General features: G+C 46.9%; 1 protein-coding gene across 1 annotated transcript in view; it reads left to right on the forward strand.

Annotated features, from left to right (window-relative positions):
• LOC148474932 (capping protein, Arp2/3 and myosin-I linker protein 2-like) overlaps positions 1 to 25908 on the forward strand; it is a 970125-nt gene that overhangs the window by 142634 nt on the left and 801583 nt on the right. Inside the window, exon 12 of the mRNA XM_088457971.1 lies at positions 20289 to 20393. Coding sequence (XP_088314097.1) covers positions 20289 to 20393 — 105 coding nt within the window. The remainder of the gene's footprint in view (positions 1 to 20288; positions 20394 to 25908) is intronic.

Genomic DNA, 25908 nt, shown 5'->3' on the forward strand with positions numbered 1-25908 from the left:
CGATTCCTAATTGAATAAGGGGATACGCGGACACGCGCATGATACTTTATCCCCAGGAAAACCTGCGATGACGGCGAAAAGTCCAACCTCTGATTTTTCGCCTCTAATTGAATATGGCCCATAGTATCAAGCCCCCTGATACAATGCACTGCAGCAAAGAGGGCAGGGGGACTGAAATGCACAGTATATGTATTAATGACCGATTGCCCATATGCAGTAAAATACACAAAATAAATAATTCAGTAACCAGCAAACTAAAACCAAAATGATGGGAAGAGAAATCTCTCACTCACACAAGGAAGAGGAGAGGGAACGGATAATTTGGTCCGAGGTAAAAACCTGAAAAATCTGCCAAGATACCAATAGCTAATCAGGTTCCGAGGTTCAGGGAAAAATGGAAAATCCCTTGAGGTCACCACCGGGGAAGGTGACAAGTGGCTGCAGCTCCCAAGTTAAAATCTAAAAAATAAAAACCGCAAACTAAAGCAAGAAAACCTGGTGAGATAACACAGACAAATGTTAGTTAATGCACATAGCACTTGTAAGCTTTAGGCTGCTAGTGACTGAGAGTCTTAATTTACTCAAGGATGTTGCGGCAGAGGCAGCACCAATTCAAAAGGAATGAGTGCCGTACTACCAAGGATCCAGACAGAGAGATAAAACACATTGCCGTAAGACCCACAATCCAAATGCACAAGCCAGACGCCTATGCATGAAGGCCGACACCGTAAATACTCTGAAGCCTATGCCACTGGACAGGGAGGTAGTGTGACCCTAACCCAACTGGTCTGTCTTAGACTGCCGTATTCAGCACAACATGGACTGAGTCACCAAGACATGATCACGCAGTAACTAAGGTTTACCTCATGAAAGACCATCGCAAACCTGACGTGGACACTAACTGAACGAGTAAACTGACGCAAATCACGCACCTGTGATCGTCGGGCTGGGGAGCCAATCGGGTCCAGCCTTTAAGAACCCTCTGAATCAGAAAACTTTCAGTAATATCCTGGCGAGAATGCAGCCACAAAAAAAAAGAAAAGCCTGCAAATATCTTAGCCACTACCGCCCTCAACTTCCCCGCAACAAACAGGCTCCACATGACAGAAGCACCTATTCTTACCGGCAGTGTGCTTGCACACCAGGAACGCCTCCCATTGCGCCAACACAGACTGATAGGCCCTGAAGCTCCCCAGTGCCATGGAGCGAGATGCCAGCCCTTCCAAACCTGCCTGATCACCTGCCAATAATGAAAGCGACATACATCACCGTCCACAGCAGCCAGTGGCACCAAAGCCCGCGACCACTAGAGCCATGAAAGCATGTCCGCAATGGAGTTATCCATGCCAGGGACATGTTGCGCCACAAACATATTACAAGCCAAACAACACGAGAGCAGGCAAAAAAGCAAACGCACCATGGGCAGAGAAGAGGAGCTCTGCCAGATAATAGATAACCCCTAGGTTAAACGCACAAAAACATTATGCTCCTATCGTGGAGAGGCTCCCACCAAAGTTTTAACACAACTATGATAGGGAAAAGTTCCAAAACCAAGAGGTTCCTGAAGTGGGCCTCAGTGACTTAGCCATCCAGTCAAACCGAAGCACACCAAGAGCCCTCTCGTTAATCCCCAAAACCTGTGGAACCAGCCGCATCAATAAACAGCTGTAGCTGAGAGTTGGATGTGGGAGGAGAGGTCCAAATGGTTTTTCTCCCATGCCTGAAGGTCCCTTCAGATTTTACTGGAAAGCTTAAGGAAATGGTATGACCTGCCAATACTCATCGGGATTATATAACAATCAATATTGAACAGTCCCAGTAAGGACTGTGAATGCTTCAAAGTAACCTTCCCTGCAGCCAGTGCCAAGAAGATGGCATCATGCAAATTCCTAATCTTATCCACTGGCAGCCAACAGCATGCAACAGTGTCTACTACAATGCCCAGATAGGAGCGAGCCGTGCAGGACCATCAAACTTATCCAAGGCAATGGGGAACCCACGCTCTGAAAACATGGCATGCAATGATAAAGGTCTGCGCAGCAGGAGGAGCCAACTGGCCCAACACAGAGAAAATGGTCTAGGTAGTAGGCCAACCCAAACTCCCCTGTGCTCGCACACAGGCATCAGTGCAGGATGGAACAAGGTACCCCCCATGGGCAGGCACCTGTCAATGTAATAACCATGTCCCAACTTAAACCCCAAAAGGCAACAAGCGAAAAGGCAAATCGATATCCACCTTGCCCAACAACACCCCCACTACAAAGGAGCAAACAATACTCAGGGCGTCAAAGGATTGATAAGAAACCCTGGACAAACTGGGTGGATTAGCATCATTAATGGACCGACTGGATGGGTAGGAGAGGTGCTGGATGAAGAGGAAATTTCTAGGGGCCTTCTTAGGCACTAACCCCACCGGAGACAAAACTAACCCTTCTAGAGGAGGCTCAGCAAAGAACCAAATCATGCACCCCAGCTGGACTCCTTCATCACATTTTCTTACACAATATGGGGTAACCCAACAACAAAGCAAAATTTCCATGTTGAACTCATTGCCACTTCACCCACAATAGGGAGGGGAAAACAATTAAAAAACCTCCTGCACAAAAACGCCACCTACTGACAAGAAGAGTACGAGTCTGACCATTTTGTCAAGGCACCTAAGCAGACAGGGAATAGAGCCTTACTTTGCACCTCTAGGACCACAGAACCTGCCGACCAGAGGGTCAGTGGGTCCTGTACATGTCACTGTAGACAGCAGTGCCAGAGCTAGGTCACAGCAGCCCTGGCATCCCCTTAATCTGGCTCTGCATATCTCTGTGAAGACCTGTTTCTCCCTTCTAATTGACGGGCATGTATCATTGAGCCAAAAGCACCTAAGGGTGGGATGTAATAGAGATAGAGTTTGATGGAGGTGCGGGATGCAGACTGATCTCGATTGTTTTTTTAAAGTTGCAGTCATTTAAAAGGCAAAGCCAGATCGGCTTTGCCTTGTAAATGACTGCAACTTTAAAAAAAGATCAAGATCAGTCTGCATCCCGCACCTCCATCAAACTCTATCTCTATTACATCCAGCCCTTAGTGTCTATCTGTGCCTATGATTTACTGTGGGCATATGTACAGCATGATAGGTACACATTTTGACAAGTAGATTCCGTTATTGCCATGTTTAGCACTGTATTGGGTGTTGGTTCACTGGATACATAAATGGCCCTTTAAGTTACCACTTATTCTGGATGATGAGTTGTTACCATGGTGTGAGGTAGCTAGCCCAGTTGAGAATTCACTATATACATATGTGTCCAGTGGCGTAACTAGGGTATTTGGAGTCCTGGGCAAATTTAAAAATGGAGCTCGCCCCCCCCTGCCGAAGGCGCTCACGGTGAAAATGGGCGTGGTCACTTAAAAATGGGACGTGTCAACATGACACACCCCTTTATCATCACTCTGAACATTCCTTTCCATATGCACCTTTAACCCCGGTAGTGCCCCTTATACAGTACCCCCAGTATGCAATGTCCCCAGTTGTGGTCCCTCTTTTGCAGGCCCATAGTAGTGCCCTGTATACAGTACCCCCAGTAGTGGTCCCCCTTATGCAGCCCCTCATTAGTTCACCTTATGCAGTGCCCCCAGTAGTGGTCTCTCTTATACAGTACCCCATGTAGTGGTCCCCCCCTATGAAGTGCCCCCAGTAGCAGTCCCCCCAATGCAGTGCCCCCAGTAGTGGTACCCCCTTATGCAGTGCCCCCAGTAGTGGTACCCCCTATGCAGTGCCCTTTATATAGTAGTCTTCCCCCCCAGTAGTGGTTCCCCTTATGCAGGCCCCCAGTAGTGGTCCCCCCAGTGCAGTGCTCCTAGTAGTAAGCCCTTTATATAGTGCCCCCAGCCGTAGTCGTCCCCCCATGCAGTGCCCCCAGTAGAGGTCCCCCTTATGCAGGCCCTCAGTAGTGATCCCCCTATCCAGTCCCCTTTTAAAATTGCCCCTGTAGTGATCCTCCCTATTTAGTGCCCCCAGTAGTGGTCCCCTAGTAGTCAGCCCCTTATATAGTGTCCCCAGTAGTAGTTTTCCTTGTGCCCCTAGTAGTAAGCCCCTTATATAGTGCCCCCAGTAGAGGTTCCCCCTCCCGATGCAGTGCCCCCAGTAGTAGAGGTTGCCCCCCACCCAGTTGTAGTCCCCAGTAGAGGTCCCCCCCAGTAATGTTGCCCCCCCCCCCGTAGTGCAGACACACAAGTAAAAAAAAAATACACTTACCTTAATCAACGCTCTGGCCGCCGCACGTCAGTCCTCCCGGGCTGCCGCGCTCTGCATTATGGGAGAGACGTCCTGACGTCTCTCCCATTACCCACTGCAAGAGCCGGAAGGCGGAGCTCATGAGTGAGCTCAAGCCCGGCTCTTGCAGTGGGCGCTGCAGCAGTCAATGATAGTCTGTCTGACTCTCATTGGCTGCTGGTTAACACTCACACCGCCGCCGCGCGGCAGTGATGTGTGTGCAGCAGCAGCAGCAGCCAGTGACAGTCTGTCTGACTCTCCGGTCCTGTGTAAATGTGTAGCGCTGACCGCACACACTGTGGTCGGCGCTACACTGCCTAACTAGGACGGGCCAGTACCGTGGCCGGCGGCACGTCACCGGTCATACGGCGCCCAGGGCACACCTTTAGTTATGCCACTGCATGTGTCCTCATACACAACTGCTGCAGTCGCGCCAAACAGCCTCTCTGGGCACTAGGTCCCTGGAGACTCGGCTAAACCAGGGCATCTTTTTTGTGTCTTTTTCACCTGAAAAGCCATCTTAGTCACAATGTGATGCGACTAGGATGCACCAGGAGCACTAATCTGTTTGAATCTATATATAAAGTGTTACAATGCAGTGGTCGCAGCTTTATTCCACACCAAGTTCCATTGTGCTTCGTATACAGCTGCACACAGATATACAAATGTCACAAATCAAATTAATCGGCACAGTCGCCTGTTCCGTTACAGTCACATTACATTGCAACTAAGGCACATTTATGAGCGAAAGAGGCACAAAAGACACCCTGCGCTAGCAGAGTCGCCATGTGGCGCAAAACGCCTGGCACCTTGGTGTATTGAGGCTGTCTATCCTGTGCGTGACTGGCAGGTGGCGCTTCCAATGGGAAGCCACCTCCTGTCACAGTGTAGCCAGTGCAGTCACAGACTGCAACTGGCTCACTGAAGTGGCGGATTTTACTGAGGGGGCTGCAGCCCCGCAGCCCCACAGCCCCTAAGTAAAATCTGCCACTGCCGATGTCTCTCCTGTCACATGTCCTGTGACGTCAAAGTGTAGAAGTGTTGGGGCAGGTATACTATGATTTGACTTTTTCATGTTTTCAAAATACTTTTTTGAAAAAGTCATGTCATAATGACAAAACGCCAATCCTCCTCCCCTCTAATTCGTCAAAAATATAAATAACCGGCTGCCAGGGTGTGTGACTTTTCTACAATATGTGACCTGGGAGAAGTGCATGAAATCATCCTGGACCCTCAAACAGCTGGCCTTAGCCAAATTAGTGCCCTAGGCAAGATTATGGGTGGTGCCCACCCATGGCATCCTGAAAAAGCGTGTGGCCTCACAGAAGGGGCATGGTCCCACTGTGCTGTGGCCCCTTTCCCCATTGTGCTGCGCTCCCATCAGCCCTCACCCAGCACAAATCAAAGGACAGCACCCATCCCAGCACAGATCAAAGCACAGTACCCCATAACCAGCACCCCTGTCCCAGCACAGCACACAACACCCTTCACTCCTCTCCCAGCACTGCACCCGCGCTAACCACTAGCCATTGTCCAGGTGCCCCATCCCCACAAACCGCAGCTGGCTGTTCCGCCACTGCCTGCTCACTGTTTGCTGCTGCCAGGCCCGATTGGAGCTGTCAGCTGAGCTCCAATCATGGACGCTGCACAGTGACAGTAGCAGCTGCCATAGTCTCTGCCAAGCCAGCAGCAGGTGCCCTGGCCATGCCTGCCACAAACCTCTGTCAACCCTAGGTGGGCTTGGGTACCCATAGGCATTTGCTTAGTTTGTCTATGCCTAGGGCCGGCTCTGCCCTCAAAAACTGACAAATGAGATACATCAAATAGAAGGCTGTTAGTGGCAATTAAGAATGAACTGGAGGTTTTTTAAGAGGTGTGAAATGACTGATATTTGCACTTTTTATTAATTGTTAACAAAATTATAGCAAGCGTTTTTCAGCAAATTAAAGTTTTTTCCAGCATTTTAGGATACAGAAGAACGTCTGTATAGTAACTTTCAGTGTTTTATACAAGTTTGTAAACAGTTGAAATAAACACTTATGCAGGTTTAAAAACCCCTCTCCCGTTGATATAACACCCAACATATCTGTCCCACATTATTTACATCTCAACATACCTGTCCCACATAAATTAACCCATTATTGAGCCTTTTAAAGAAATTCACATACAAACTGACAAGTCTTATTGGACAAAATTATGCTATTTAAACCCCTCCAAGTTCATGATTATTCATTGGGAGGGGTGTACCAGAGGCTCTGTATTCTGAAATATTTACTCTAATATACTGTATAATGTTCTCTACCACTTCACCTGCTCAGGAAGGTGCATAATAAAACCCACAAATTTCCTCTGAAGAATCAATTCGAATTTGGAATTGGATGGCAAATTTAATTCGCAGTTCGCCGTGAGAACGGCTTGCAGGACCCTACTTGCATCTAATAGTATCGAGCCCAGTGTATGCATCCTGCTATGCACACACCAATGAAAATATATAAACAAGAAAAAATGGTGAAAAGAAAATACACATGTAAAACCCCACAAGTTTGTACCAGGTAACCACCCTATGTACAGACATGAACAGGCACATACTGTATAGTGACAAGCAATCAAAACAATGGTTGCTCATGATCCACTTGATAGTTTTTCACAGGTGCTTGTAAAGGGAGGGGTTTATTTTGGACTAGAAAAGAAAATTTCCCCCCAGCAAACAGCAAAAAATCCAGCAAAAAGTCTACATGATAATAGAAATTAAGAGATCTGTGTTGCATATATTTGCAAATATATGGTTAAGTACTGGGCCACGTCACGGCAACTCCATTCCGGCATCCCTAATGCTACATGATAATAGCACCCACTCTGGGTCATACTGTATATTGCATACTGTTGTGCCACATGACAACAGCACATACATAAATATAAGTTGAGCGCCAACTTACCTGAAGGTACCCCAGAGACATCCAAATAGCACTGCAGGAACCAGCACACCCTCCCAGTGCTGGTCCCATCCATGCCTCTAAGAACAGCTATACAAAATACTGTAGTGGTTGCTCATGATCAACTTAATAGTGTTTCACAGGTGCATTGTAGTAACATATAGTGACTACAATGTCAGACACCACTCAAATACAGACCTAGGGATTCCAAATCACTCCAATCCAGCAATTCATGCAACAACTAATAATGCATTAAGTTTAGGACAATGGGTGCAGTACACATTGCGTTCATGCCACAAATGCATACCTCCCAACCAGTGGCGTCACAAGGCGGGTGCGGGGGGTGCGGCCCGCACCCGGGTGTCACCCGCCGAGGGGTGACACCAAGGTGCAGGATCCCCCTCAGTGACAGGAGCCGGGTGCTGCACTATAGCATTAAGTGCAGCACTCGGCTCCTGTCAGTGAGGAAGCCGGCACTGCCCATGCCCGCACCTCCTGCACCCCCCGCCGGGCATCACCCCATTGATACCTAATGTATCATTTTGTTAACCACGGCCACGAGCCGGGTTCGCACGGCGAGGCCACGCCCCTCCCGAAGGCCCGCCATGCGATGCCACGCCTCCAACACACCCCTCCCGAAGGCCACGCCCCCATTTCGGCAGGTGCCGAGCGCATGGCGTCCCTCCCCGCGCCGGGTGTCACCGTGGGGAGGGACGCCACTGCTCCCAACATTTGCTGAACGCAAGAAGGGACAGAAAAGGGGGTGTGGCTTATGCTAATAGGGGTGGAGCCTATGGAAAACTGGTCTTGCGGCTTCCCCCATTTTCGTCACTTTTGGGGGCATGCCCAGCACTCTCCGAGATGCTGGGCAGCCCCCAGGCAGTCCATGCACATGAGAATAGATGCTGTGCGCACGGCATCTGTTCTGCCCCTGCACACCTGCTGCTCTGCCAAGCACAAACCTATGCAGAGCAGCGGTTTGTGCTCTCCCCAACTTCCCCCCCCCACCGCGGGACACTGTGGCCCGTGGGTGGGACAGCGGGACAGTCCCAGAAAAACATGACTGTCCCGCTGGATGCAGGACAGTTACGAGGTATGCACATGGGAATTATTACCAGACTCCACTACACACACTAGGTTACACCCAGAAGAGGAAGACATGCTCAGACTTCACCTTATAAGGACCAAAAACTACAACAAAAACATTCTTATAAAAAAACCTCAGATTTCAATAGGATATAAACAGCTGCACATATAAGTTGGTTTAATTATGTGAGTTGGCAGATATGGTAAAAAAAATAAAATGGATATAAGAGCATTACCACCAGCAACAGACTCACATTAACTCCCTGAAGAAGGCACATTAACACCCTGAAGAAGGCCAGAAGGCAGATACGTGTTGGAGAATCTAGACCAACTTATTCCTGCTCACCCAACATCCACCAAGTCTTCTCTCCATCTGTAGAGTAGAGCATACAAATATAATATCTGACCACAAGCTCTTGGGAGAATGCAGACCTGGGGGTCACTGCAGAACCAACACCGTGGTGTGTGCACTCCACACACCGGTTTATGGCAACTATCTGAAAAATCCACTAGTCACAATAAGTCTCCTCTCCGGCTAGAGAGTCAGAGCATGAACACCACTGGGACCGCAGGACTGTGGGCAGTGTTAGCTCGCAAACATCACGTCCCGACTAGCTTCTGCAGTATCCAGTGGTCACTGCGTTTCTAAATGGGTGTGGTACCCTGCACACACTGGAACAAAGATGGCGACTGGAGGATGAAAACTATAGGGACATACAGTCCCCTCCACCAAGCACAGAGGAATTAACGCCACCAGGGAGCTGGGGAGCTACAATACTTATACCAAGACCTCACCAGGTAGTGACTCTATACCTAAGGCTTACAAGGATACATTTTTGGTAAGGAGATAGTTAGCAAAGGTGTGGGATGCCGCCTTCTAAGGAGCACTAATATTTGCTCAGATCTGTGTCTACCTTCCACCTGTTGTATATCACCCTACAGTGTATGTATATACACTTGAAACAGACGCATAGCACTCAGTTTATACAGAGCACCCTCTTGCATAGTATACCTGTATACAACATACCAATCTTAGTGGCAGATTTACTAAGATTCAAGTTTGACTGAGTTTGTTTTTTTTTAAACTCGATTTGCATCGCCGAAACTCGGGTGAGTTTATCATTTTTAAACCCGCAAATTTACTAAGAAGTGAGTTTAACTGAAAGTGAGTTGGCCGATAGTGAAGCAGATCGAGATTTCTCCCCCGAGTAGCAAGTTTAGATGAGATTACTCACTCAAGATTGCAGTGTCTTCTCTCTGCCTAACTCTCCCGAACAAGCAGCCTGCACATATCAGTGAGATATGTGAAGGTTGCTTGTGTGTTGTACCTGTTAAACAAGGGTTAAATGTTTTTAAATGTTTTTAAAAAAATGACGTAGGCTTCATCCTAAAAGCTTAACCAGCCCCGAACTGAGTTCCTAAAATTATGGGGAACAAAACGTGTAGGGTTCCCCCTGTAATTTAGGAACCAGCACCTGGCTGCAGGACCAGTCCTGGTTTTAAATATAGAGTGATAGATGCGTAGGGTTCCCCCTATATTTAAAACCACAGCCAGGAGACCGTATCACTGGGTCTCCACAGCCAAACCATTAACACCCCAAGCCGGTCAGTCCAAGCCGGGGATCTCAGGGAAGGTGAGGATCCCCCCCCCAAGAAGGGGTCCCTCCTCTCCCGAAAGCCCAGGCTTAGGCTGAAGCCCGGGGGTCGTCCCCACACCCCTGGAGCGGTGAATAGGGGGTAATAATAGTTCAAAACTATTATATTTTACAGTGGACTACTGGTGCCAGCTTGCCTGCCCTTTGGCAATTGTGGAACTACAAGTGCCAGTAGGCGGCCGGCACCCATACCCCTGCTGTAAAATAAATAGTTAAAAAAACACAGTACGCAAACACCATATACAGTATAACTTTAATACATACACCTACCTCACTCACACATACTTACCTGCTGCCAGATGTTTACATCCACTTCTCCATGTAGAATCCACGGGTGTACCTCAAAAAAAGAACCCATACTCACCTCTGTCCTTGCGCTGCTCTCTGTAGCATCCCCGGACTTGGCAAAATAACAAATCGAGTGACCCGATCCAAGGCGGACAGGTGTAAGTATATGTTGTCACATGTACTTGCACCTTGCAAAATGACAGAAGATTGCTATTTCCCACGGGCCGCTAGCCAATCAGCGGCAACTTTACATGTAGCGGCCCGTGGGAAAAATTAGGTACACACTCAGAAACATACACAAATCACACTGATCTGTGTATGTTTCTGCAAAACTTGCAGCTCAGGAGGTGAAGTGTTGAAACTTCAATTTCTCAGCGAGTTTGCTACAGTCTCACTCGAGATTGTAATCTCGATTCTTGGTAAATTCCAGAGTTGTATCTTTTTCATGAAAAGTACTTATGAGCTTGGCCGATAGTGAGTTGATTCGTGTTTGCAATCTCACCCGGGTTTTTCAGTGAAAAATGAGAACTCTCTGCCACACTCACCAGAGTTTGCCATGGCTAACTTTGCGAGATGAAAAACATGACTAAACTCACCCGAGATTGCAATCTCGACCAAACTCGAATCTTAGTAAATTTATCCCTTATAGTACTGTATTTTTTCTGTTTACAGAGCGTTGTATCTGTTTTTGGAACAAAGATACATTACATTATTACTCTCTGGTCGATACAGTCTCAGGTATTGATAACACAATTAGGAACACACATACACATAAGCACGGATAGACCATCCCCATTTATAGGTGTCACATGGTTTTGTAAATTACATGGAGGGTGTATAAAGATTACTTTATAGCTAGGAATTTCCTTTCAAGCTAATTGGGGGGCAATTTACTAAAGTCTATACCCTGCAAGAATGTAGTGGATTTTAATTTGGTTTTGTCCTGCTCATTAAGATGTAGGAAGCAAAAAAAATATCACACACAAATGCTCTCTTTGTCCCATAGAGTACAGGTAAGGTATGACTTTGTATCCTCTGGTTGAAAACTAAACGCCTTTGTAATTACTAGCACAGTGAGAAGTTACTAAAATTTCCTCTGAATTTCATCAATGAAACACTTGTGTTTGTCACTAATAGGTAGTGATAGTCACTGTACAATATAAAGGTCAGCTGAAGCAGTATTTAATTAGCAGGTGCAACATCAAGGTTAAAAAAAGAAGATATCCACAAACAATAGTCAAACACAAATCAGGTTGTGCAAAATAAAAATACATTAAGGGCTGGATTCAGAATTGTATGCTATTGCAGAATAGCTATGTCTTTAGACGCAGCTACTCTGCGATCATATGCTAATGCCGCAGGATGCGTCTTGAGTAAAGAGACGCCTCCTGCCGGCTTCTGTGATCCACAACAATGTCTGAGGATGTAGCCATCGGATTACTTGCGTGACCATCGGTCGTCTGAGTGGTCATCTTGTTACGCAGGATGGCCGGTGGTTTCACACAGCTGAAGCCAGTGAAGCTACATACAAAAACACAGCCACTGGCTTCGGCAGACCATTAAAACGGGGCCAACCCCCCGCCCCCCCCCCCCGTATTCTGGTATGCTGCCTGACGCCGCCCCTCCTCCATCCCCAAATATCTGCTTTATGTTATACAGTCAGAGGTGTACATCATGTGCAGGCACAGATCTCCTGACATTGGAGTTCTACGCAAACTATTGGGCTCACGTACAACTCTGAATCAGGCCCTAAGACAATAGCAACCAGAACAGAAAGCAAATATAATATGTTGAATAACATGAGCTGTCACTTCATATGCAACATCATCCAGGCCTGGCATCACTTAGGTAAACATATAAATATTGTAATATATTTATAATGGACACCGAAGTTATGCCAGGTCTGGATGCTGTAATTATCCCACAACACTGCTCCAACTTGCATTTTACAAATATATGTTCTTTATTGTCTGCAATAAACTTACTTCATACTTTCCTACTTTTGAAAAGGCATTTCAGGGAGGTTGTGAAAGCTCATTGGAGCGTGTTGGTGAAGTAGGCGTGTACTGCTACATCTGAGAGGCGTGTCATAAACCTGTCTTACATCCAAATGTAAACGAGCCCCAAAGCAGTTAGTAAGATCTACTTATTGATGAAAACACTCTGATGCTTCTCAGGAAATGCATAGGGATCATTGGCCCTCATTCAGAGCCGCACGTTAACAACAGTACGCTCGTTGCGTTCCGATGTTGACTAACCGCGCATGCGTCGGTGTTACACTGCGCATGTGCGTACGGCAGATTGCGAGCTTTTTTTCTCTCGTTCCTAAAATAGCGTACAGGAAGTGACATGTCAAATGTGATTGCCAGAACAGGGCGTTTTTGGGTGTTGACGGGGGTGGAGATGAAAAAACGCAGGCGTGGCGAGGCGTTTTTGGGGCGTACATACATTAGCAGATGCGAACGTCAAATGTGTTTGGACCGTCTCATACGTCACTGGAACATCCGCTTTCCCTTCAAAATGCTCGCACAGCTTAGGGTCTGGATTACTCGACCACATTGGCGATGGCCTTCTCCTCCGTCCCGGGACTCAACGATGGTGTTGCGATTAATCGCGGCTGGTCAGTAAAGTAATTAGTGTTGGATTGAAACCCGGCTTGGTATGTGTTTGGAAAGCAGTTTATTGGGATAGCACAAAAGCGTACGCAGGTGGAAATCAGAGCTGCTAATGTCATGATTACACAATCAATTAGCGTACATTTTTGGTTTTTTATTTTGGCCACCATTTGTTGGTTATGGCCTATTGTAACAATAATGTCATCATGTTTTAATTAGCTCCCCTTTTTTTTGGTTTACTGTGGAATTTGCATCGCTATGTGATTTTTTAAACGTTCCTTAAAGAGGCCTTTTTTTTTTTTTAAGAGGGTCAGTTTTTGCCTTTAGGGCCAGGATTAAATGTAACCCATTTGTACAATAATGTCACAATACAATCTCAGTTTTTTGTTTTAAATTTATTGTTTAAACACAAACAAATTGGCCTAATATTTTGTTGCCTTTTTTTGTGGCAAAGATATTTGTTAATAAAAAAAAAAAAACATAACTGCTAACATAAGCGTAAATACAAAATTTAAAAACATTTCACAAGAAAGGAGAGGGAAGTTTTGACCAGAAAGGAATATGAGCCAAGCACAGAAGGAGTGTGGGAAAAGTCGCCATTGCTGTCACCGTTTTCTCGGCCGTTTGGCTGGGTGAGGGTGGGCGCCAGACCGGGTCCGGGATGCCATCGGGCTGGCCTGTCCCGAGGCAGATGTTGTGGCCTCTGGACTAGGCACAGGGCTAGGCACATTTGGAGGATTGGCTGATGTTGTGCCAGAGGTGGAGGATCCGGATGTTCCGGCAGGAAGGGAGGTCGGCTCCACCATGTGCTGGCGAACGAGCTGCTCCAGGGCATCGGCGATGCGGATGTTGGCCCTGGTATTTTCCGCCAGGGCCTGACCAATGGTCACGTTGGCCGCAGCATTTTGCTCCAGGGCCTCAGCCACCCGTATCAGACTGGCGTCCATCCTCTGCAGAATCTCCGTATGGCAATCCGATTTAAAATTGAGTTCTGTGAGGAGGCCCACTGCCTGCGAGGGGGCACGCCCTGGACTGGCTTCTGCAGGGTCCTCAGCCGGATGTACTGGTTCCTCCCCTGCAGAGCCAGCAGAAATTCTGCGGCCAAGGCTCCCCTCTGGAGCAGACTCATCCGCCTCTGTCTCTGTTAGAAAAATTGCAAAAAGACTCACATTAGAATCTACATATTGGCACAATAGCATTTCAGAGTTGGTGACATCACAAGACTTACCTTGGCCAACATGAGGAGCCGCAAAGTCTGGCATGTCCGTATCCATGTTGGACACGCCAAACACCTCCACAGCCTGCACACACCCCTGTGCCAGCTCTTCTAAGTCTGTCAACTCCAATGACACAGGGGTGGGACCCCCACCTGTCCCCCTTGCATGCCTAGCCCTGTCGGCAAGTTTTTGCTTGAGACGATATTTGAAGTCTGCCCATCTGTGGAATGAAATTGGACCCATTATCCTTTTTTTTACAATGGGGTTTGTTTATAGGATGGGAAAGTGTTTACTTACCACCGTTTGACATCCCGGGCTAGACGGACATAATCACCCACCCTATTGACAGCAACGGCGACCTCCTCCCACATTCTCCACTTCTGGCTTTGGCTCATATTCCTGGCTGCCTGGGGCAGGATGTCAATGCACTTCTGGATCAAAACCTCCATCTCCTTGCTTGTGAAATGTGGCTGCCTTTTTTTTTTGGCAGCTTTGGCGGGTTGACTGGGGCCAGCAGTCTCTTCCATCTCATCCTCCTCACCTATTTGGGCAAATATGCAGATTTAGCCACTTCACAACTTGACCAATATATTTGTTTTAAAATAATCATTGAGACAAAATGCATGAAGGCCTTACCGCCGGATTTTTGGCCATTGTTTCCCTGGTCTGAAGCCATGTCTCTGCTTCCAGAATGAAATCAACCAGAAATTCAATGTGATTTCGTGACGTATTTATACATGCGTCCTTTGTTTGCGGCCGCATCATTGATTGTGCGTCCCTATGATTCATCCTTAATTTGTGCGGGAAAATAAACACTATTTATGGCTTGGTGTGTGTGGAGTCGAGGTTGGGTTGTTGGATTGTTGGCGGTTAAGTTGTTTGGATTTGGTTGTTTGCGGTTGGAGGATTTGGCAGAGTTGGTTTTTTGTTTGGTTTTGCTACAGTTGTTTTGGTTTTCCGTTCGCATTTTTTGGCATTTTTCCACATCCTTTCCTGATTTGGTAAGTTTTGTGCAGTCTAATTTGTGGCCAATTGGTGTCTACTTCTGTTTTTTGGTTAGCTATTTTTTTTTAACACTAATTTCATCTTTTTTAGTTTGTTTTGGCTTTCGGACCCAAAGACCTTTTTTTTGGAAATCTTATATATTCGAGTTGGGTAAGTCCATTTTTTTTCTTGCATTTGCGAATTAATTACCGCATTTTTGATTGTTGGTGTAGTGACTTGCATTTGCGAACTAATTAACGCATTTTTGACTGTTGGTGTAGTGACTTGCATTTGCGAACTAATTAACGCATTTTTGACTGTTGGTGTAGTGACTTGCATTTGCGAACTAATTAACGCATTTTTGACTGTTGGTGTAGTGACTTGCATTTGCGAACTAATTAACGCATTTTTGACTGTTGGTGTAGTGACTTGCATTTGCGAACTAATTAACGCATTTTTGACTGTTGGTGTAGTGACTTGCATTTGCAAACTAATTAACGCATTTTTGGCGGCTTATTCATCATGTAAACCAGATTTGCTTTTCCCTTTTCCATTTTTGGGGGCCATTTGAACCCTATTTGACGTACGGTGTGCAATGTCGTTTTCCTCGATGGCCAAATGTGTGTTTCGCCTATTTTATGTGTTGGCTTGCAACAATTTGAACAACAAAAATTCACCCTCTAAATTTTTGATGTCTCATTTTTGGCTTTTTTACAGTTTATACGTATCATGACAATACCCCGGCATGTAAGCAGCTATGGATGGTATCAGAAAGCTAAGTTGTTTTTTGTTACTTTTGGGGTGGCTCAAAAGCCTTACATTGTAAACTTTGAATTTCAGGTAGATCTGGGGCGCATTGTTCTGGCCCTGCTCCCTGAAGACGACCAACCTCAAACTCGTCCCAGGCGTAGGCATCGTAGGCATGCAAGGCCCCAGATATTTCGAACACGTGTCACCCTTTTTGGAATGCCCGATGATGAGATTTTAAGACGCTACCGTCTACCTCCCAAAATCATCATAGACACTCTCTCATTAATAGAAAGTGATCTTGAGCGGCAAATTGACAGTCCAACAGCAATACCACCACTGACGCAATTTATGGCGGTGTTACATTTCTGTGCCTCAGGATCGTTTCAAACAACGGTGGGAATAGTGGCGGGCATCTCCCAATCCTCCTTTTCCCGGATCCTGAGGGCAGTGATGGAGGCACTTTTCAAACACCTCCATCATTTTATTAAAATGCCTTTGGATATGGGTGCCCTTAGTGTGGCCAAGGCCAATTTTTACCAAATAGCTGGCTTCCCACACATCATAGGGGTTGTGGATGGTACTCACATACCACTTCAGCCTCCAGCACGGCTGGAGGCAATATTTAGAAACAGGAAACACTATCACTCCCTGAATGTAATGGTGGTATGTGATGCCTCCCTCCAGATCCTGTCCCTGAATGCTAAATTACCCGGAAGTGCTCATGACTCCTTCGTCATCCGGCAATCAGGGATATGGCAGAAATTAACCAACCTACAAGCTGGTGATGCGTGGCTTCTGGGTAAGTGGAGACCTTTAGTACATAACAATGTTAAGCTTGATACACAGTGTTCCTGATGTGGTCTATTTTTGTTCACAGGAGACAGTGGATACCCTTGCATGTCCTGGCTGCTCACTCCTTATTTGGCTCCCACACCAGGGCCACAAAGTGCGTATAATTCCGCACTTACAGCCACCAGGCAAGTGGTGGAGCGCTGTATCGGCCTTTTAAAAGGCCGATTCAGATGTCTCCACCGCTCTGGTGGCGAGCTAATGTATTTGCCGGATATGGTATCGAAAATTGTGGTCCTGTGTGGGATATTTCACAACATTGCCATAAGGAGTGGTGTCCCAATGCAGCCAGAGGATGCCTTACCTGAGGATGGCCCCCCCGAGGTTGGTCGGAGGTCAGTATGTGGGGGGGCCATACGCAATGATGTGGTGGCCAGATTTTTTAGGTAAGTTTTTACAAAACAACAGTGTTTATACCTAATGTGTTTGGGTTTGTTTGCGAACCTCTAATTTTTTGTTGTTTTTTTCACCATCTTCTGTTTGTTCACATAATCTTTGGCACTCCAACGCTCACTACTTCCTGCTACCCTTACCAAACCTGGATCTGGACATTTTGGGAATATATTATGGAACCCATATCACAACGCCATGTTTGTGGAATCATGTTGGCATGGTCCTTCGTCAACCAGTTCTTGATTTGTTGTTTTTGGTTTGTTTTTGTTTGGTATGTGTTGTATTTGAGATTATCACTGTGTGTTTTTTTTGAGAGTGACCACTTTGATTTATCAGTTATGTTGTGAATAAATGTTTGTAGAGTGAAATGTTCTTCCTTTTTTTGGACGTTACCAGCAAGTGTAACCAGGTTCACACACGGTACATTTGACTAAGGGGTAATCCAGTACTGTCGCCAGTTGAGCTAAAATGAAATATGTTTTCAGGTTCAAAACCCACACCAAAAGGAAGCCTGTACAATCATTTGGCTTTGTAAGATTGGCCTAAGCAGCTTGCACACCAACTAGGAACCTGTAAAATGTAGAAATATCTAATTGACACTACACCCAAAAAGGGAAATGACATTGTGACTGTTATGTGTTTCTTGTGGCTGTTTTACATACAAATACAAAACACAATCTTACTTTAAAAAAATGGAAATCCTTGCAGGAACAGTCTACTTATGTCAGGGTAAACAATCTTTGGGTTTGAAAAAACGAATTAGCCGGAACGTATGTTTGAAAAATACAATTTATTTTGAAAAAGAAAAACCACAAATAAAACTATTGGCGAAGGATGCCAGACAGACGGTCAAGGGCCACGAGCACCCCAATTATATGTTGGCGCATCTGGGCCACACAGTCTTGTACTTCTTGACGACGCCTCTGTTCCTCTGTGGGTGAGAAAAGTGTGTGGATTAATACAACAATAGGGAAACCACATTAAAAATTAAAAAAAACAACGAAATCACTCCAAAAAAAAAAAAAAAATGGGGGCTGCAAAAAATACAAGGCCTATGTACAAATTCCCCCAGGTGTGATATGTGTATGTTGAAATCAGCAGGAACAGGTAAAGGCAATCTGCTAAATCACCAAAAGTCGTCCCAAAAACCCAGAATAAAGGAACGACACATGATTACATACAAACAGTTTGTGCTTAAAAAAAAAGGCTAAAGAAAAACATACCGGTTGACAAAACGGCAGCTCCGGAAGTCCCACCATCGTCCTCCTCGGAGGACCCTCCATTCCCCAAAGATCGGGGCAGGGTTATTACGGACTCCGGGGAGGGGGTAATTGGAAGAGGGGTGGTTGGAGGAGAGGGGGAAGTGGGACAGAGGGGAAGGAGGCCCGACATTTCCGGGAGAGGGTCTTGGAAGGCTGGGGAGGAGTGGGGAATAGGGGAATTATTGGGGGTGGAGTGTTGGCTGGGGGTTGGGGAGAGTGGGCGTGACCGCCGTCTGGCCGGACGGTGATGGCGTAGTCTTGGCTGTCCCCCTAAAAGATGTCAAACAAATTGTGGTAGGTTTCAGCACAAATCCTGGCCAAAAAACAATTTAAAATCACCCCCCACCAACAAAAAACATGCAAATATGAGGAGAATGAATAATTATGAAATAGAGGGAAAACATGGCCATGCAAATATGAGGAGAATGAATAATTATGAAATAGAGGGAAAACATGGCCATGCAAATATGAGGAGAATGAATAATTATGAAATAGAGGGAAAACATGGCCAGGCAAATATGAGAATGAATAAATAGGACAGACATGAAAACATGCACACGCAGTTTGGGCCACAAAGACAAACATGAAAAACAAAATACATAAAACTTACTTTCTGAAATCTGCATGCGAAAGCATGCCAGCAAGCGGGGCGTTCGCCGTTGCAGGTCCGACCACCTGCGCTCCAGCTGGCCGATGTTGCGGCGTGAGCCGATGGAGCGCAGGCGGGCCCGTGCCTCCGCATATGCGGAACGCTTCTGCCGGTTGGTGATGGGTGGAGGCTGGCTGGTGATACGTCTATCTATCACCTCCGTTAGCACCAGCAGCTCGCGCTTGGTGAATGCGGAGGCTCTCATGATGGCAATGGTGTTTTTCCTAAAAATCATTTTTGATAAAGTGGCCAAAAAATTACTGATTGGCTAATGTATTTGGGAAATTAACAGGAGCAATTCTATTGGTTAGTGTATGAGTCATGTGTTCGACAGGGCCAGAAATCTCTTGAGAGTTATGATAGGCTTGATGCAGTGACATGCGTAAGCAAATTTAAATAAAGAAATGAACCCCGGGAAATATGCGGGGATCCAAAGCAATAGAACAATTGTTTAATTGTGGGTAACATGTTTTTTGAGCAATAAAAGCGAATGTTTAAGCCGTACGTATTCTGCGGGAAAACACAAACACGGACAAGAGTAAAGTTTCTTGCATTGTGTTGAAAAAAACAAACAATTAAGCTAATTGATACATTGATTGGCATGATACGATTGATGGAGGTAGGCAGAATAAAGGAGCAGGTAATCGACATCTGACAAGGCCACTTCCTGTTTATACTTGTGCGTGCGTTCCTTTCAAGCCATTTCGGGGATGTACGCTCGCTATTTCGTACGCTCGTTAGTTAGAGGAGGGGTCGCCTGAGTTTAGGGAGGAATTTTAGATGCGAACGAAAATACGAGCGAGCCATTGAATTTAAATATTTTTGTACGTACGCCTAACGTACGTGCGCCCGCTTGCGAGTGGGTCTGAATGAGGGCCATTGTGCCTTATAGCCAATGCAGGGAAATGATACTAATGATCCCATTTAAAAGTGTGTGTATATACACATATATATATATATATATATATATATATATATAATATATATACTACCGTGTGTATGTCTATTTCTTTGGAGCCGAGTGCCACACCTGCTGTTTACTATTACTATTGATTTGTGAGGGCACCGGCCATGGCTACCCCAGCATTACTGTGGGATTTCCCGGACCTTTGGATTGACATATATATAATGTTTTTTTTTAATATAACAGCTACATAACGTGGGTAAGGTGCAATCAGGGAGATTTCTAGACTCTTCAGGGAGACAGGGGGATTGCTACTATTTCAGGGAGAATTGGCAAGTATGACCCACTTCCTTGCTAATATTGTTTTGGTAACATACTTCTTTATATGTATGAATATGATGACTTGCCTACTAAATTTGTTATTGGTATATTTCAGGAAAGTGAAAGATCCATCTTCTGCAGTTTCACAGTTTTTTAGCAAGTCATCTGCCCTCAAATATCTTGAACTATCGGGGACAAAACTTCCATCAAATGCATTAAGGTATTGTTTCTTTAGTGATCCCCCTAAGGACTGTGAGCCTGATTCAGCAAGGAACGCAGTTACTAATATGCACGCAATCGGCTGATTGTTGCGTACTGTGCATGTGTATGCATCACAGTGCAGGAACTAGCCACTGCGATTGGGACTGTGATCGCCATGACTACGCAGACCCATTGCAGAGTGATTGACAGGAAGTGCCATTTGTGGGTGGTAACAGGGGAGGGGGGGTGGTTGGGCGAATGCAGGCGTGCCAGTGCGTTTCAACGGCGTTGCAGGGGCATGCATAAATTATCCATTGCGACGCCCTATGCAGCCTGAGGCCTGATAGCGTGCGTGGAATTTAGCAATTTCTGAGTAAGGTCAGGGCTTGTGCAAGTGTGCATGAGGCTGCGATGGTACTCGATTGTACCGATGGTTTCACAGTCCTGCTAAACATTACGGATATGTGTAAGGTAAAGTGAGCGTCCTGAGATTGCATTACGATCACAATGGATTAGCATACTATCACAGTGAGACTGCGTGCGTAATCGCTATTGCATTCGCAGTTGCTTTCCTTGCTGTATCAGGCACTGTGTTTTGGAAGACAGAGTAGCCACATTTGTTTGCTTACTATTGTTATCCTGTGATGATGAAGTTATAATGAATAGTACATTTAAAAATCATTTATAATAAATACTGTATATAAAAATTGTTAAAACATTTCACAGCAGCGATATCTCGTCATGATGTGCAACTCTGAAACTCCATGGATGCCCTAGTAACTAATCAGATCCAGTGGCTTAACTAAGAGGGGACGGGCCGGGTACATGCCCTGGGCGCCATCGGACCAGCTGCTTGGGGGTGCCGCTGGCGGGGACACTGTATATTGGGCACTGCATAAGGGGCAGGGCCGGTTCTACCATTACGCATGGCACGCAGCTGAGTAGGGCACCACATAGTGGAGGGCGCCTCAGCTGCGACCATGCGGGCCACGGGCAGACAGTCTCTGTGACACAGCTGCACCACGCGTGTATCGCTGACTGGATGGAGTTCGGTCAGCACTACACAGTGACAGACACACAGCCGCCGGTGCCGGCAACTGTGTGTTTGTTTTCATTAGCAGCCAATGAGAGTCTGTCAGACTCTCATTGGTTACTGCGCCCACTGCCGAAACCGGACTGGAGCTTTCCGGCTCCCGCAGTGGGTAAAGGGAGAGACGTCATGACGTCTCTCCCATAATGCAGAGCGGCCCGGCCCGGACTGAGGAGCGGATGGCGGCGGCCGGAGCTGGAGCGGGGATTCAGGTAAGTGTTTTTATTTTTATTACATGTGTGTCTACTGGGGGGGTTACTACTGGGGCACTGCATGGGGGGGGAACCTCCGCTGGTGGCACAACAAGGGGGGGACTACTACAAAGGGGGTGGCTACTACTGGGGTACTGCATAGGGGGGGAACCTCCGCTGGGGGCACAACAAGGGGGGGGGACTACTACAAGGGGGGACTACTACTAGGGGCACTACAATGGGGTGGCTACTACTAGGGGCACTACAAGGGGGTACTACTACTGGGGCACTGCATAGGGGGTACCACTACTGGGGGCACTGCATAAGGGGGAGTACTACTGGGGGCACTATATAAGGGGCTTACTACTGGGGGCACAAGGGGCACTGCACAGGGGGGACCACTACTGGGGGCACTATATAAGGGGCACTGCATAGGGGGTACCACTACTGGGGGCACTGCATAGGGGGGAGTACCACGGGGGGCACTATATAAGGGGCTTACTACTGGGGGCACAAGGGGCACTGCACAGGGGGGACCACTACTGGGTGCACTTTATAAGGGCCACTGCATAGGGGGTACCACTACTGGGGGCACTGCATAGGGGGGACTACTACTGGGGGCACTATATAAGGAGCTTACTACTGGGGGCACAAGGGGCACTGCACAGGGGGGACCACTACCGGGGCTCTGTAAAAGGGGCACTGCATAGGGGGGCGCCAAAAAATATACTCGCTTACCAAAAAATGTTGGGCTAGGGCCAGCCCTGATAAGGGTCACTATATATTGGGCATTACTGGGGGCACTATATAGGGCACTACTGGGGCACTGTATAAGGGGCACTACAGGTGGCATTGTATATTGGGAACTGCATTGGGGGCACTATATATTGGGCACTACTGGATGCACTATATATTGGGCACTACATAGGGGCACTACTGGGGGCACTATATATTGGGTACTACTGGTGGCTCTGCATAGGGGGCACTACTGGGGCACTGTAAATTGGGTACTGCATGGGGGCACTATATAAGGAGCACTATATAAGGGGCCCTACTGGGGGCACTACTGGGGCACTGCATAAGGGGCACTACTCGGGGCACTGCATTACAAGCACTGTACAAGGGGCTTTACTGGGGGCACTATATATTGGGCACTACTGGGGAGACTGCATAAGGGGCACTGCATAATGTGCACTACAACAGGGGGCATTGTATAAATACAACACATACTGTACCAGGCTGTTATTTGCTGTGAAACACATTATAATTTATTACTAAGTGAGCTATTTGCTGGATTCTGCAAGTAATTATTCAAGTTTGAGCTTATTATTTAATACTAGCTGTTGCCTGCTTGATGAAATATATACCAAATGTGATTTTGTGATAAACATACAAAATTTTCTAATGAATGCTTTTTATATTAAGATTTTGTGTAGATTATTTGATCAGTAACAATTTGCCCCAACCCTGTACCAACTTACCCCCATCGGGGGCAGATTGTTACGATTATTTTTGTTCTAACAACATGTTTTTCATTGTTAATAATAATTATTGGATGTAATTTACACCCAATAAAAATAGAAGAGCGAATACTGTTTTGTTTGTAAATTTTTCTGTTTGGTTGTGAGTAAAGATTTTTGAGATATTTGAATTTTTGTATTTTTGTAACAACTAGCCCCACCTTCCCCTAAGTATATATATATATATATATATATTGGCGTGATTGAAAGATGACAGGACACCAGGGTGCTACAGGTAACACATGCGCACAAGAGCCCCGACATTCGGCGGAAGGAGCCAGACAGGGGCGGAGGGATCCGATAGCAATCCTCATCGCAACCCGGACCTCCTTCCCATAGGGAAGGAGTGGGTTGCAATTCCGGAGCAGGAGCATATGCCATCGGAAGATGGGGAATGCTCCCGCAGTCAAGCTCTGAAAATATATTTTCGGAGCATGATGAATTCTGGGCCTGATTCAGAGCCGCTCGTAAGCGGCCGCTCGTTCGCTCCGAGCGATGTTTGCCCAACTGCGCATGCATACGGATCGTTATACGCATGCGCGAACCAGTCAGTGCGGTCGAAATTCATGTGCTCGCAAAATAGCGAATGCCTGATAATTTGAGTGACAGAAAGAGGCGTATGTGGGTAGTAACAGGGGAAGGTGCTTGAAAACGGGGAGTGGAGATCCGATCGCAGGCGTGCTTAAAGGTCATAACGGGCGTTTTATGGGTGTGCATAATTAAAACAGCAGCGTCATTTACCACGTCACTGGGTTATTTTATAGCCAGAACTGCTCGCAAAATTGTGGTAGCAAAAACTAACCACAAGAATAGCGAGCAGCTCATACCCTGGTCAATGTACTCGATTAATCTAATAAATAGCGGACATGACGTAGGATGCGAGCGGCCAGGGGGCGTAGTTTCCCAAAAAACGACCACAAGTTTTGTTCGCTCGTTCAGACCTAGAGGCGTGAACAGACCGCAAAGAGCGAACGGTTCATTTGAATAGCCACCCCTTTTTTTTGAACGAAAGACCGCAAATAGCGACCGGCTCTGAATCAGGCCCTCTGTCCCCATACTAGTGTATGGGGACAGCAGGCCATTCCGCAAGAGGAAGGCAAGTAGGAGATATCTGTGATATCTCCTGCTTTACCTCCTTGATGAATGGCCCGATAACTTAATTTTTACAGTTGCAGGTGAAAATGTGAATTTTTCACCAGCTTTTGTGAAAATGAAGTTATGATGAATAGGAACCACAGTCTACTCACACTTTGGAATTGGTAATAGTGATAATTTGCAGTTCTTACATGACCTTTGGACTCACACAGCGTCTAAAAATGCTGTTGCAGTCCCTTCAATAAATCTGGCATGGGTGCTGTTATGATGTTAGGGGGTCATTCAGACCCACTCGCGAGCGGCAGTACGCTCACAAGTGGGTCGATGTTCCCCACTTCGCATGCGCACGACGGAGGGAGCTCCGTCATGCGCATGCGCGAGACCCGGCGAGCGAAGGACTTTCCTTTGCTCGGAGTGTCTCATCAAAGGGGGCGTGCTGTCGATGGTGACTGACAGCACGCCCCCTTTGGTGGGCGTGCCGGGGGCGTGCCTGCCTGACGGAGGCGTTCCCAAGGGAACGCCTACCGTCTGAAGCCGGCCCCACTGACATCACTAGTGATGTCAGTGGGAGTGATTTTGGCTCCTGGCCTTGCGGTTGGGAAACCCAACCGCAGGCTTTCACTCGCAGTTCCGATGGTCGCGATGGTCAAGACCATCGCGACCATCTTTTTGCACGCTCGTATATGCTGTGGGTGGTGACCCACAGCTATAGGAGCGTCCAGGAGGACGCTCCATTTTAATGGAGGTGGGCCCTGATTCAGAGCGAGCGCTCTGGTCAGAGCGTCCGGCTCTGAATCAGGGCCTTAATGCTAAGCTTCCTTATGATCGCTGATCACCACTCTGACTCCTGTGAATATTCTCCATCTTTGAGCCAGGGGCATTTCTAGAGATGTGGGGGCCCGTGTGCAGTCTCCGACACGGGCCCCCTCCTCTCTGTCCGGCGGCCGGCAGCGCACTGAGCTGTGCGCGGCCAGCGCTGGAGTTATAGACTCTGGGCACTAGAGTGCGCCCAGAGTCTATAGAGGATGCACAGGTCACCGGGAAAATGGCTGTGAAGGCCATTTTCCCTGTACTGCGCATGCGCAAACTATAGGAAAATGGCCGTGGCGGCCATTTTCCAGTCGTTTTTAGAGCGCCGGACCCCCGCTCCGACGTGGGACTCCGGAGACGTAAGTATGCTATGGGTGCAGGGTGTGCACCCATTATAGATACGCCCCTGCTTTGAGCTCTACGGTCTTTAAACAATGTATCCGATGGTAAAAAATGTAAAGTCCTTCTTTGGCACTGGGCATATCATTAATTACTTGCTCCACAGTCTTGAGTGGGTGGTATGGTCTCATGGGGGCTTAATCAGGTGAACAGTGTCAGTGTAGATGCACACAGAACCATTTTTTTTAATGCAGTTCCTGTTGCTGACACCCTTCTGCTGGTTACTTCACAGGAATGATTAGTCTGAGTGCTGTTATATAAATAATCTCTGCTAAAACCTTTTTGTTTCATGGCTAGTGGTATACATCAGGGAGCACATACTTTAAGCGTTACAAATTCAGCGCATATGATACAATATGTCACAGGTAATTTGCTACTGGTGCTGCAATCAAATGTCTCTGGTTTCTGTGATGTCCTGTTGAATGACGT

The sequence above is a fragment of the Taudactylus pleione genome, unplaced genomic scaffold (genome assembly GCF_031769625.1).
Source record: "Taudactylus pleione unplaced genomic scaffold, aTauple2 ptg000799l, whole genome shotgun sequence".
In the NCBI taxonomy this organism is placed as follows: domain Eukaryota; kingdom Metazoa; phylum Chordata; class Amphibia; order Anura; family Myobatrachidae; genus Taudactylus; species Taudactylus pleione.